Source organism: Corvus cornix, chromosome 2 (genome assembly GCF_000738735.6).
Source record: "Corvus cornix cornix isolate S_Up_H32 chromosome 2, ASM73873v5, whole genome shotgun sequence".
Lineage (NCBI taxonomy): Eukaryota > Metazoa > Chordata > Aves > Passeriformes > Corvidae > Corvus > Corvus cornix.
Genome location: NC_046333.1, coordinates 102,006,018 through 102,018,198, shown reverse-complemented (window position 1 = coordinate 102,018,198; position 12,181 = coordinate 102,006,018). Strand labels below are relative to the sequence as shown.

At 39.1% G+C, this 12,181-nt stretch overlaps 1 protein-coding gene across 12 annotated transcripts in view; it reads right to left on the bottom strand.

Annotated features, from left to right (window-relative positions):
• Nucleotides 1-12,181, bottom strand: part of PPP4R1 (protein phosphatase 4 regulatory subunit 1) — a 65,476-nt gene that overhangs the window by 18,104 nt on the left and 35,191 nt on the right. For all 12 annotated transcript variants that reach the window (XM_039548161.1, XM_039548164.1, XM_039548163.1 and 9 more), the window contains 7 exons: nt 11,072-11,214; nt 9,550-9,696; nt 7,858-7,965; nt 7,026-7,091; nt 4,752-4,910; nt 3,420-3,550; nt 1,774-2,294 (listed from right to left, as the gene is read on the bottom strand). In XM_039548161.1, the coding sequence (XP_039404095.1) occupies nt 1,774-2,294; nt 3,420-3,550; nt 4,752-4,910; nt 7,026-7,091; nt 7,858-7,965; nt 9,550-9,696; nt 11,072-11,214 (1,275 nt within the window). The remainder of the gene's footprint in view (nt 1-1,773; nt 2,295-3,419; nt 3,551-4,751; nt 4,911-7,025; nt 7,092-7,857; nt 7,966-9,549; nt 9,697-11,071; nt 11,215-12,181) is intronic.

Below are 12,181 nucleotides of genomic sequence, written 5' to 3'. Positions count from 1 at the left end.
AGCTACTCAGAGACTAAAGTCTGGATGCCTACCACTTCTACGTGTGCCACAGTACTTGAGACAAGCATGCAAAATTAATACTATTTGCACTTTGTGCAAAATTAAATTTGCAATGTTACTAAATTGAAACAGGCATGTTGTTAAATTCCAGCTTCTCAAGTATTTAGACTGAATAGTGAGAGCACAGGCAAGAGGAAAAAGAGTAGAAGATTTAGGAGGAGTGCTTTATGGGGCTTCACTACACAGCCTCAACCAAGTCACAGGTACTGCACAGAATACAAAGGTGACTGAGTAATCAAGACCACCCACTGCCACCTTTAATTAGAATAACTGGCATTGCTAACCATAATTCAAATCTTTCCTCTAAGTGGGGGAACCCATGGTGTTGACAACCTAGTAAAAGTTTCTTCTACTGAAATGTACAAATTTTGGTCAACAACTGCACAGAAAACCTCCTGACATCCAGTCAAGAGAACTACAAACAAACAAACAGAATTCCAAAAACCTGCTCTGAAATAAGACATGAACACACATGATAAACAACCCCAGCACACAGGACAACTCTGGATGTACAACTACATGCTTACATAAATCACTGTAATCTGTGTGTTAAGGTATGTTCTGTAACTACAGACAGAACAGTTTTACAAAGTAAACCTGAACAGCGGTGCAAGCTTTTGCAGCTGGCTTCAGAGACGGGTTATGTGAAGACTGAAGTCATGAGCAAGGGTGATGTTTCTTTCTTACCTCTTTCCTTAGTGCCCAAAGCACTCCTAAAGCAGCAAAGTTTTGTCTGCTGACTCCACAATTGATTAAATAAAAGTACAAAATGGATTTAAGTAAAATTATGAGCATATCAACCTACTAACAATAAAAAAAGCTGAAAGCATATCAGTTTACTCTAAAATGTTTTTCCCCAACTTGCCTCTTCTTTTCCTCCTACTTTTTCTAGTATAGAGGCATACTTTCCCCCCTAGAGATTCTACAGCTCTAAAATAATATGGCTTCTTCCTTAGTGGTACCTCGAGACTTTTTGACTGTGACACTCAAACTTGATGGGCCTTAGAATTTATTCAGCACATGAATACAAAGAAAAACCTATTTCCAGTAAGTATGTGTAGAGCCATGTCCTTTTAGCTCAGGAGGTGTCTCTGAACTGCTGCTCTACCACCTCGTCACACTTATGAAACCCTTCTCCCGTCTTCAAGAGCTTTTAAAATGGGAGAATGTGTGTTCACTTCAAGAACTCAGCTTGGATCAATTATCAGCCTCATCCAACAAACTTGTCAAATTAAAGCTGTCAACATGTGACTACAATAACAAAGCCCTTGCAGAAAAAAATGGAGACTATTTAATCCAAAATCAAATGGATAATGCATAAAAAGAAATCCATTATTCACACTGATAATTAAAAAAACCACCCTCTTAATCTGCCTTATTTTGCATGTGCGCTAATTAGAAATAAACTTGCTTATCAACAGCTTATGCCTTTGAACTATCTATTTAATTATAATGTCAAAACAGGCAGTCAGAACTTTATACTTCCAACTGCATGTGCATTCAGTTTATAAAAGGAATCATACCCCTTTTAAACATCTTTACACAAATGCAAATTCCCTTTTTGTTCACCATCAATTTTCCTCAATCTCTTTGAGGACCAGGAGAAAACAGTACTTCTGACTTTTACAACAACTAAGAGGTTAAAGCCCAAATTGCTGAAGCAACATATGTGTATCTCCAAACACTAAAAATGCTTCAGTATCTTTACCATACCTTTAACATCTGGATCATCTATATGGGGTTCCAAATTTTCTATCATTTCTTCTAATTCTTTCCTTGTTGCCATAGGAATGCTTGGAGACACTGGCATAGTGAGTTCCTGAATTTCTCTATCGAGTTTTATATCAGAAGTCTGCTGAAGCTCAAAGTCAATATCTATTTCAGGAAGTGGAGTCCTCCAGAAATGGAAAGAGTTGTATAATTCCTGCTCTGAAAGAGAGGTTTCCTGTGAATTCAGCCCAGCCTCCTGAAGATCTGTTGTACAGCAATGAGAACACTGCTCATTCTCATCCGCCATTTCCCCACAAGATTCTGAAGGCAAAGTGCAATGGAAGGATGACTCAGTCTGGAAATCACTTTCCCTCTTGGAGTTATTTGACACTGTATTTTGATCTTCCATGACATTTTCAAGTTTTGTTGCAAAATCATCACTATCATCACTATATGAAGCCAGATTCTCTGTCCTGTTGGGCTCTTCATCTGTTGTGACATCTTCTGTGGTCCTGACTTGTTCACTGTTGAGTGCCAAAGCAAATGGACGTTTAAAAACCAAAATAAACTTGTTACGCTCTTGAAAATTCACACACATGCTATCAGCTTGTTATTTATCAAAGTAAATTTACTTACACTATAACAAAACAGAAATCATAGAATCACAGAAGGGTCAAGGTTGGAAGGGACCTCTAGAAGCCACCTGGGCCAACCTCCTTGTTCCGACAGGGACACCCAAAACCAGCTGCTCAGTACTTGTGTCCAGACAGGTTTTGAGTATTTCAGAGGATGGATACTCCACAGTCCTCACAGACAACCTTTGCCAGTCATCCTCACAGTGAGAAAAAAAAGGGTTTTGATGTTCAGAGGGGACCTCCTGTGTTTCAGCTTGTGGCCATTAACTCTTGTCCTGTCAGTGGGCATTACTGAAAAGAGGCCAGCCCCAGCCTCTTTACACTCTCCCCTCAGGTATTTATGAACACTGTTAAGACCCTCCTGAGCCCTGTCCTCCAGGCTGAAGTCCCAGCTCTCTCAGACTCTCCTCACAGGAGAGATGCTCTAGTCTGTCATTTTGTGGCCCTTCACTGGACTCTTTCCAATGTGTCCGCATCTCCCTCTGGATGGCAGCATGACCCTGTGGGTGAATCAGCCACTCCTCCCTGTCTTGTGTTATCAGCAGACCTGCTGAGGCTACCACCTGCTCCACCATTCAGATCACTATTGAGAATGTTAAACAGGACTGGTCCCAATATTGACGCTTCGTGTACACAACCAGTTACTAACCTTCAACTACACGCCGCTGACCAGCACCCGTGGGCCCAGCCAGACAGGCAGCCCTCAGTCCACCTCACCATCTCCTCATCCAGCCCAAACTTCAGCAGCTTCTCCACAAGGATCTTACAGGAGACCATGTCAAAAGCCTCCCTGAAATCCAGGTACATGGTATACACTGTCTATCCCTTGTCTATCAAGTCAGTCATCTCACCACAGAATATATATCCTAATTCTGGTCTATGAACATGAGAAGATCCAGATCTTTCCATTTACCAAATATTCAATTTATCCAGGAAAGTTAGTTTTCCAAACCTGCAGTTCACGCAGAAGAAGAACAAGGAGGCAAAAATAACTTGTAGATTTAGCAAATTTACCTGTTTTCCTGTGCAGAACCACAATCTTCTGGGTTTTTACCATCTTCTTCTTTAAAGTACTGGCCACTGCTGGATGGATTAGCAAAAGTTGATATGAAAGGCCCCAGAGACTGAAAAGCTGCTTGGCGAACCTAGTGGAAAGGGTCCAAGGTGAAAAAAAATTTTATATATAAATCTGGCTGTCCTGTAAAACATAAAATGCCTGCTACTAGGAAATGAAAGGGTCATAAGCCCACTAAGGAAATCAAGAGCAGAGGCTCTTGTCTGGAAAGAATCAGCCAGCTGTATACATAAGAGTGCCAAGTTTAAAAAAAAAAGTTACAAAAAATGATAAAGCAGGGTGAAACCAGTTACATCACAGGTAACCAAACTGACAGGCCTATTCCCCACAACTAAAAGAGGAAGAACCTGTCCAAATAATAGAAGCAGGTAAATTTGAGAGCTCAGCTGAGAATTTTAACAACTTGAAAGGAATCATGTACAGTGAACAGACATTTCACTTCCAGAAATTTGACTGATAAGCATTGTATTTCTTTCCCTTTCCTATCTGGCTATGCTGTGCATTTGCTCCTCCTTCCTCCTACTATTTGTTCTCCTCAACAATTCTCTATCTCAATTTTTGTTATTTGATTAATTCTGCTGGGCTACAACTTCCATGACTTTCCAAGATCCACGAGTTCATGCTTCTGTACAGATGATCCTTGGCTCTTGGAAGCAGTCTGCTCAATAACAAACTTAAGGTTTAAGAGTAGATCTTCAAGAAGACAAATAATAAAAAAAATCCTGAACGACCAAAAAATACAACCCCAAAAAACAAATGAAAAATACAACCCCAAATCCCATCCAACAAACCCCCTTCCCCCCCCCAGAAAACAAAAACCCACCGCCCAGGAAACAATGAAGATTTAAATAATAAAGAAATTCCCCATGGACAATACCCAAAACACCCACAAAACCAAAAACCAATCAAACCCCAAACCAACAACAAACTCCACTACCCCCTCCCCCAAAAAAGGACACAGTGGTAGGGAACCTGAAAAAGTACAGATATATTATAATTAATTTTCCAGTTTTGTTAATGTTTCTCAGCAATGTTAAGTCACAGGCAGTTCGGTAGCTAAAACAAGCTAGTCCCAGCTTTTCTTACATGCTGCAGTGAAAATGTGAGGGACTCTCTACACCCATCAATGAACTAACCAGTCTAGGAACAATTTTGCTTGAGGTGCGTGAAACAGGTTTAATTATTCACAACCATAAGAAGTTTTACATGGAGTATTGCAGTAAAATCCTTCAAATAAGACAGTTATTCAAAAAATAAAAAGCAATTCTTACCCATCGTGAAGGATCACTAATCAAATTAATAAAAAGGGTTGACAATTTTGTCCTCCGGACTTCCTGTGATGTTGCACAAGAAACTGCCATGAAGCACTCAGCACAGGCTTTTCTAACTCCCCACACATTATCAGAGCAGAGCTGGAAAAACCTCGGCAGCTGTTAGGAACATAGTGAGTGAGTTTTCAAGTTTTAATAGGCAGCACTTGTTTCAAAACAAGTTCTCTTTTCACATTAATTTTCTTCACCTGGTTCTCCACCTTCATACTCAGATGCACAGTTTAACACTTGCAAGACAAAGAACACACATTCAGTAGCACCACCCTTCTAATCAGTTGCCTACGAATTACTTACAGACAAGGAAAATTAACCCGTCTGAAGAACAGCAAGAAAGTACTAACTCTTTAACCTGATTTACACCCCCAAAAAATCCACCAAAAAGCCCAACTTCAAAAATATCCCCAAGACCAACAAACCTCTCATAAGACAAGACCTCACGTCTACATCATTCTTTTAAAGCAGGGACAAGAAAAATAGTACTGGTGCATTGTTAGGAAGAAATTCTTAACTGTGAGGATGGTGAGGCACTGGAACACATTTCCCAGGTAGACTGTGGATGCCCCAAACCTGGAAGTGTTCAAAGGCCAGGTGGATAAGGCCTCGAGCAACCTGATCTAGTGAAGGGCATCCCTGGCCATGGCAGGGGAGGTTGGAACTAAGTGATCTTTAAGATCCCTTCCAAACCATACAGTTTTTGATTCTATGATAAACATTTTACCTATCAGAGATCACTTCATATTCTTTGTGAGATTCTTACTGAAATGCAAAGGAACAGCATCTTCAGTAAGAAAAAAACTTCTTTTCTACCTACATTTCTCATTGTTAGATTTATCAGCTCCTACCACCCTCTATCCTACAACGCAGGACATGAACTGCAAAGAGGAACAGGGGAATGAGAGAAAGACTGCATTTGCTCAAGAGAGAACATGTTGGAACAGAGCAGCGGTTTCATTAATAAAACTGAAGCACTTTGAAGGTGCTCAGGTGCTTGGGTGTTTTGAAACAGTAATGGTAAGGGCAGACAGAGTGCAGGTGAGGCACAGACATTGCCTTGGCTTGCAACAGGCACCATGACAAAATACGAGTAATCCAATGGCTGTTGCTACAGCCTTGTTCACAGTTACTGATGTTCAGCTGCTCCTACTCTCTGCAGCCAAGTTCTCTGGACTTTGCCTCTAATCAAAAAAAGCTTTTAGGTTAGAAAATGAAGTTTTATCATTCAGCTTTTCACACCCCTCCTTTTATCCTAACAGTAATCCAAAAAGAGCAGAAAATGGCATTTTCTGTTACAGAAAGAGAGCCCCAGCTGTCCTGCCACATGTTATTGCTTTCAAATGAAATAATCATCACTTTTTTATTTCATAGTAGTCTAATTGCACCCTCTACAGAGTTTTAATCCAAATTCATTACGCTAATCACTAAAAGGGCAGGTGTGTGAGAGAAATCAATTTACATCCCAAATCAGGAAGCATATGGGATGCAAATCCACACAACTAAACTTCATTACCAAATGACTTAAATCACTCAATAGCTGGAGAAAAATGCAGCAAATGCTGTAAGAGCATAAGAAATGCCTTGAGAGCCACAATAGGCTTATCTGTCCCAATGCCACAATTGCAAAAGGCTGCAGAGCCTCTGGTTGAAGTCATACCTGCATTTACACTTTGTCCATGTAAGTCCCTCACTAACTCAAGGGCATTGATTCATCAGCCTCTGCTGGCCCTCAACAAGCTCACTGTCCACACTCCCATGAGGAAAAAACTTCAAGAGGGATCCCAGCGACTCCAAGCTGATTTCTGCTCTCTAGCCCTGTCATGTCTCCAAATCTAGCAACACCCACTAGCTCCCTGGACCCACCATGGAAATGTGGGCACAGTTAAAGATCCTCTTCTCACCCTTCAGCCCAGTTCCCTGCTTTTCCACTTTGAATTTGTCCCTCTTCTCTTTATTTCACTTGTTATTGCCGAGATTCATTTATTTCCTTTACATTTTTTTCTCTTTCCCTCCTTTCCAGGAGGCTGTTTAAGGCAGGAAAACTGACTTGAAGAGATTAAATCAATACATAAGCCTCAACATTCCCAGCACTTTATTCCCCCCATCCCACACTCCCCCTGTATCTGCAATCTCTCATGAGCTGCTGCCCTTCTTCTGTACCTTGTCTGGCTCCACTCCTGAATTGTATTAAAAAGAAAAACCCTTTCAGAAATGGCTTACCAGCATTTCTTCGGTGGCTTGCTGTCCAACCACGCTGCAGATATCTCCAAAATTGGCTGCACATACCTTGCAGACAGAATGCAACAAATAATGACTAAGACCACAGTTTTAATACAGCCAAATCAAAGGGGAAAAAAACAAAGTAACTTTTAAAACCATAGAAACATGCTTTGGTGCAAACTCATCATAAGCTACTTTCCCATTCCATCACTTTCCATGATTTAAAAAAAATAAATAGTTTACTTTTTCTTCAAAATTAATCAGTCTTTTTTAATCATAGAAGAACCCCAGAACTTAAATGAAAAGAGGATAAAATGCATTGAAAGTGCTGTCAAAATAAAGAACACATGCAGTTATCAAGGCATATAAGCTATTCAATGGCAGGATGAGACCAAAGCACAGCCTGCACACCGAAATACCATGATGGAGTACTGGTTTACTTCATCTTCAGTGAAGATGAGCACCTTTAATTCCATCTACACATAGAAATATGAGCTCAGGTGGCTGATGCTGTATCAGCTACAGCTGGTTCATGTTTTCATGGCTACCAACACAATCATAAGGACATATGCCGAATCACACTGCAGCTATCTACAGCATAAGGACAAGAAGATTCTTTCTTTGTTTCTAGTAATAAGGGCAGTGATTCTGGAAAAAGATCTGTGTCAAATATCAAAATCTGTGGAAATGTGAACTACAAAAACCCCCATAGCTTTCACTTACACATGTTACAAATGAGATCTACCAGCGAAGTTTCTTAGTCACATGCACGTTTCCAAGCCCATGACATGTTTTTCACAGATAATCGGGACCAGACGCTCATAGGTCATACCTTACGAACATGAAACATCCTGCAGTCACAGCACATCTCGCAAAACCTGGGAAGCACAAGTCTTTCCGTGATGTCCTTTCCAACCATGGAGGCCATTTTGCACATAATCTAACGACAAGACAGACACTAATCAGGGGTGCTTGCACGACACACCATTCTGTGTCAGCTAAACAGAGGCTTTTTACATCTACTTGTCATTCTGATGAACATAATTTTATTGAAAACAAAACCCCATTTGAATTGAAAAGGTGTGGCCTCTTCTACAGAAAAATGGTTCCCCTACATTTCCTTGTCATGACACAACACAGGTGTAGAAGATGACATTGGTCTTCCACAAAACTGAATCAAATTCCCAGCTAACAAAGATAACTGAACCCCCAGAAATTACTTTTATATGTTACCAGACTTCTTAAAAAAAAAAAAAATGTACAAGATTCTTTCACTATTGCAATACTTAATGAACGTATATGTGTACAATTAACAGAAAATTACTGACAGTTAATATGCTTAAGAGACTTCTGAGTCCTGTATGGTTTAAAAATTAATTACAACACTCTACACTGCATATATGCAACTCCCAAACATAAAATTCCCAAAGAAACGTATCACACCAAAAAAAAAACTCTTCCCTCTTAACTGCTCTTTCATTCTGATTTGTACTGAAACTTGAGAAAATAAAATATCTTTAAAAAGCTAAAATAATTTTTTGTATACCTTTCCCAATCATGTCAATAGAACTACTTACATTAATTCTCCTATAATAACAAATGACGGCTTTTCTAACCTCTAGGGGGTTGATGAGCTACAGAAATTTCTGTCAAGTTTCAATACCTTCAAAACCACGAAGACGGATAAAAATAATCTGCTTATACTTTATTCCCTAATGTGGTCGTAAGCTTCATCAAGAAGCACTAGAAATTTGGTGCCAAATACAACAGTGCTGGGGCCTGGTTATTGTTTATCAGTCCAGCCAAAGTAGGAAAGTGAAATATTAAATGAGGTCTCTCTCAAGCAGAAAGAAAGAAAAAAAAAAAAAAATCACCCAGCAAAAAGCATCAATATAAATTGCAAAAACCCAAAGGAAACAAAAAGGCATGCGTTTTCTGCCATTTCTCCATTATAAATTAACTAATCTGCTTACTATTTTAATTCAACACATAAATTTTAATTACGAAGGTTGTGTCTAATGCAAAACAAGAAAACCACCAACCAACCAACCGTGAGGTAATCAACTCAGATGCTTATTACTTTGTCCAACAAAACAAAACAAAATCAATAAAGAGAACAAGACATACAGTAAAGAGCAACATGGCTGAGGCATTAAAGCTTTTGCACTGATGGATATTTTCCACACAGGCAATTTAAACTTCCATAAAACAAACAGGCAAACCTTCAAAAAACTAAAAAGCCAACACAGCAGATGCTTTAGGAGTCCATAAAATGAACCCCCTGCACTGTCTTGTCCAGCTGGGTTTGGTTTTTTTTACAGCATATATGAGTACTGAATCTAAACTTGACCAGAGTGCACAGCACTGACACAGCATGGGTAAAGTTACAGATTTGCTATGGAGAAGGAATATAACATTTTCTCTTTAGTAACGGCTGTGCAATTTGGAAACACACCACCACCACCACTGCATCAAGCACTCAGGCAAACCTTAGGCTGTTTGATTTGGTACTGCTGTCACTTACAGCCACAGCTTCTGTCTTCACATCATCATTGCTGTCTGGAGCTGTCAGATCTATCAGCACAGGACACACTTTGGTCTCCACATCGTATCTCTCGATGAGCTCCTGCTCCAACAGCACTAACAACGCTGCCTGGCTTGTTTTTCTTACCTGCCATAAAAAGACAAAAACTGAACCAACGAACTCACAGAGAGGTTTTTTACTGAAATACATGTGTCCTGTGTTTTGGAAGCTGTACCTGCATACCAACACACAGCAGTGCTAACTGCACCCAGTGAGAGGACAAGTGCTCCACAAGCGCTTTTGCAAGCACTTTACGTTTGCTGTCCTGTGTTTTGGGAAGTATGGAGGTGGACAGCTGCCTTAGTTGACAATATGAGGGTGTTTCTTGGGTTCAAACACAGCTTATTTTAATGTCAAAAAGAGCAATCATGGCAAAGCTCATGCAAAGCATGAGGAAAAAGCAGCACAATTAACGGAGAGTAACAAGATTCTGAGGAATGTGAATTTTACTTAACAAATCCTCTTTTTCTGAGATTAACAAGAAATAGGCTGGCAAGGAATAATTGCATTTATTTCCAATGCTTTTAAATTCTGAGACAAAATTTTGCTTAGTCACGTTTTTTTTTTTAAATTGTACAAAAGTAAGATACCCATTATTGACTTCATAGCTGGCTAACCCCTGCCTCTCAAAGGAGTAATTTCATCAGAAGAGAAAACATTCCATACAGCAAGAGACTACATACACTGCAATGCAGCCATTTTGGAAACACCTTTGAGTTTGTTTCAGAGATCTGCAGCCCAATGAACTATCCAACAGAGGATAAAACAATCAAAAGAATCACTGAATCTTGAAGCAAGAGAACATCAAACAAGAGTAGGGTTGTTGTATTACACATGAATTAGCAAAACAACTAGGTTTGGGTAGCTATTATTAACTATGTAAATTTTGAGAAGGGCAAGGAAAAAAGTGACAAACTCAAGAGGCCAAAAATACTGAAAATAATGTATCAATGAGCATTAATATAGTCTGAAATGACTGGAGAAGCCTCAAGAAAGCTGTGGACAAGCTAATTTATACCTGCAGAGAAACAAACCACATGACTTCAATCCAAAACCCTTATTGGATTGATATATAAATAACTGGTCATGAAGGTACATAATGGCGTTAAAAAACGGAATTATACCTAGCACCCAATTTTTCATTACTATTGTTCCTTTTTGCCAGAATTTAAATTATGTAAGCTTGTCTAAATGATTGATTTTGTCCATATGAATAAAATACCAGATAAAAGGCCCCAAATCAGGACAGATCACGTTAGATGTAAAAAACTGTCATTACATTTTCTTTAAAATTTTATCTTTAGTATTTTCTTTAAATAAATTCATAGTACTGTGTATTTCATGTCCATTCAAAAACCTTATATCCTGAAATATTACACACTTGTACAATGCTAAATTTAAATAATGTGGCATCACAACATCTCTTTCACCAGATAGTAAACTGCTCCTACAAGAAACTTACCTGGTTATTCTGGTCAGCGAGGTATCGCACCACAATAGGTAGCAAGTATTTGGAAAAAGCATAAGGGATTGAAGGTCTGTTTTCTTGACAGAACATAGCAATATGAGGGACCTGTTCCATCAGTTCTGCCCGCACTGTTGGCTCTGTAAGGGTCAAAACCAAACCAAAAAAAGGCACAATATATGCTTACAAGCATGCTCCCAGATACTGCCAGAGTAAACTTTTTACAATCCTCAAAATTGCAACTACTAGAAAAAGAGATTCAGTAGGACATTATTACATGCCCAACTTCTCCACAGGAATAAAAAAAAAAAAAAATCAGAACTAAGTACTTCTGCCCTTTAAGGATTTGCTGAGATATGCAGTTACCAGTTGTCAACTGATTATCTATAAAAAGACATAACAAAACCCTTCAATTACTCTCAAATTACACTAAATTGATTTACAATACTTTAAATAATAAGATGTATATGTCACAGGATAGATACATATGCCTTACTAAATTTTCACCTAAATGTTGTTCAGGTAAAACTTAATGGTATGACCTGAACCATCTTCCCTGGAATACTTGTAATTAACATGATTCATTAAATATATGACCTTTTGTTAAACAGAAGCATGCAACATGCATTTGTATTTAACATGGCAAACGTGTGCAGCACTTGGATTTCTTGAACACTGGCTACAAGAGTAAACTCAGGTCTGAATAAAACATAACAAAGACAAAGCAAGTCCCCTGCTGTGTCCAGTCTTTTCTTCACTGAGGACAATGAGAACAGAAAAAATAACTGAACACAAAATAATTAAATGCCTATGGGCTCCAATCTTTCACTACAGACTTAAATTGCTTTTCCTATAGAAAAACAAACCAAAATCAGAGTTGGAGGGGACCTTACAGATCATCTAGTTCCAACCCCTGGGGGGTACGGCTTCCACTAGACCAGGTTGCTCAAAGCCCCATCCAACCTGGCTTTGAACACTCCCAGGGATCCTCTGTGAAGTTTATGAATTGCTGACCAAGTTGCAAAATACAAAATGAAGTCTCAGATCAATCAGTATTGTATAGGTTCATTGTTCATGATAATGAAGTAAAAAATATCTTCCAGTCTG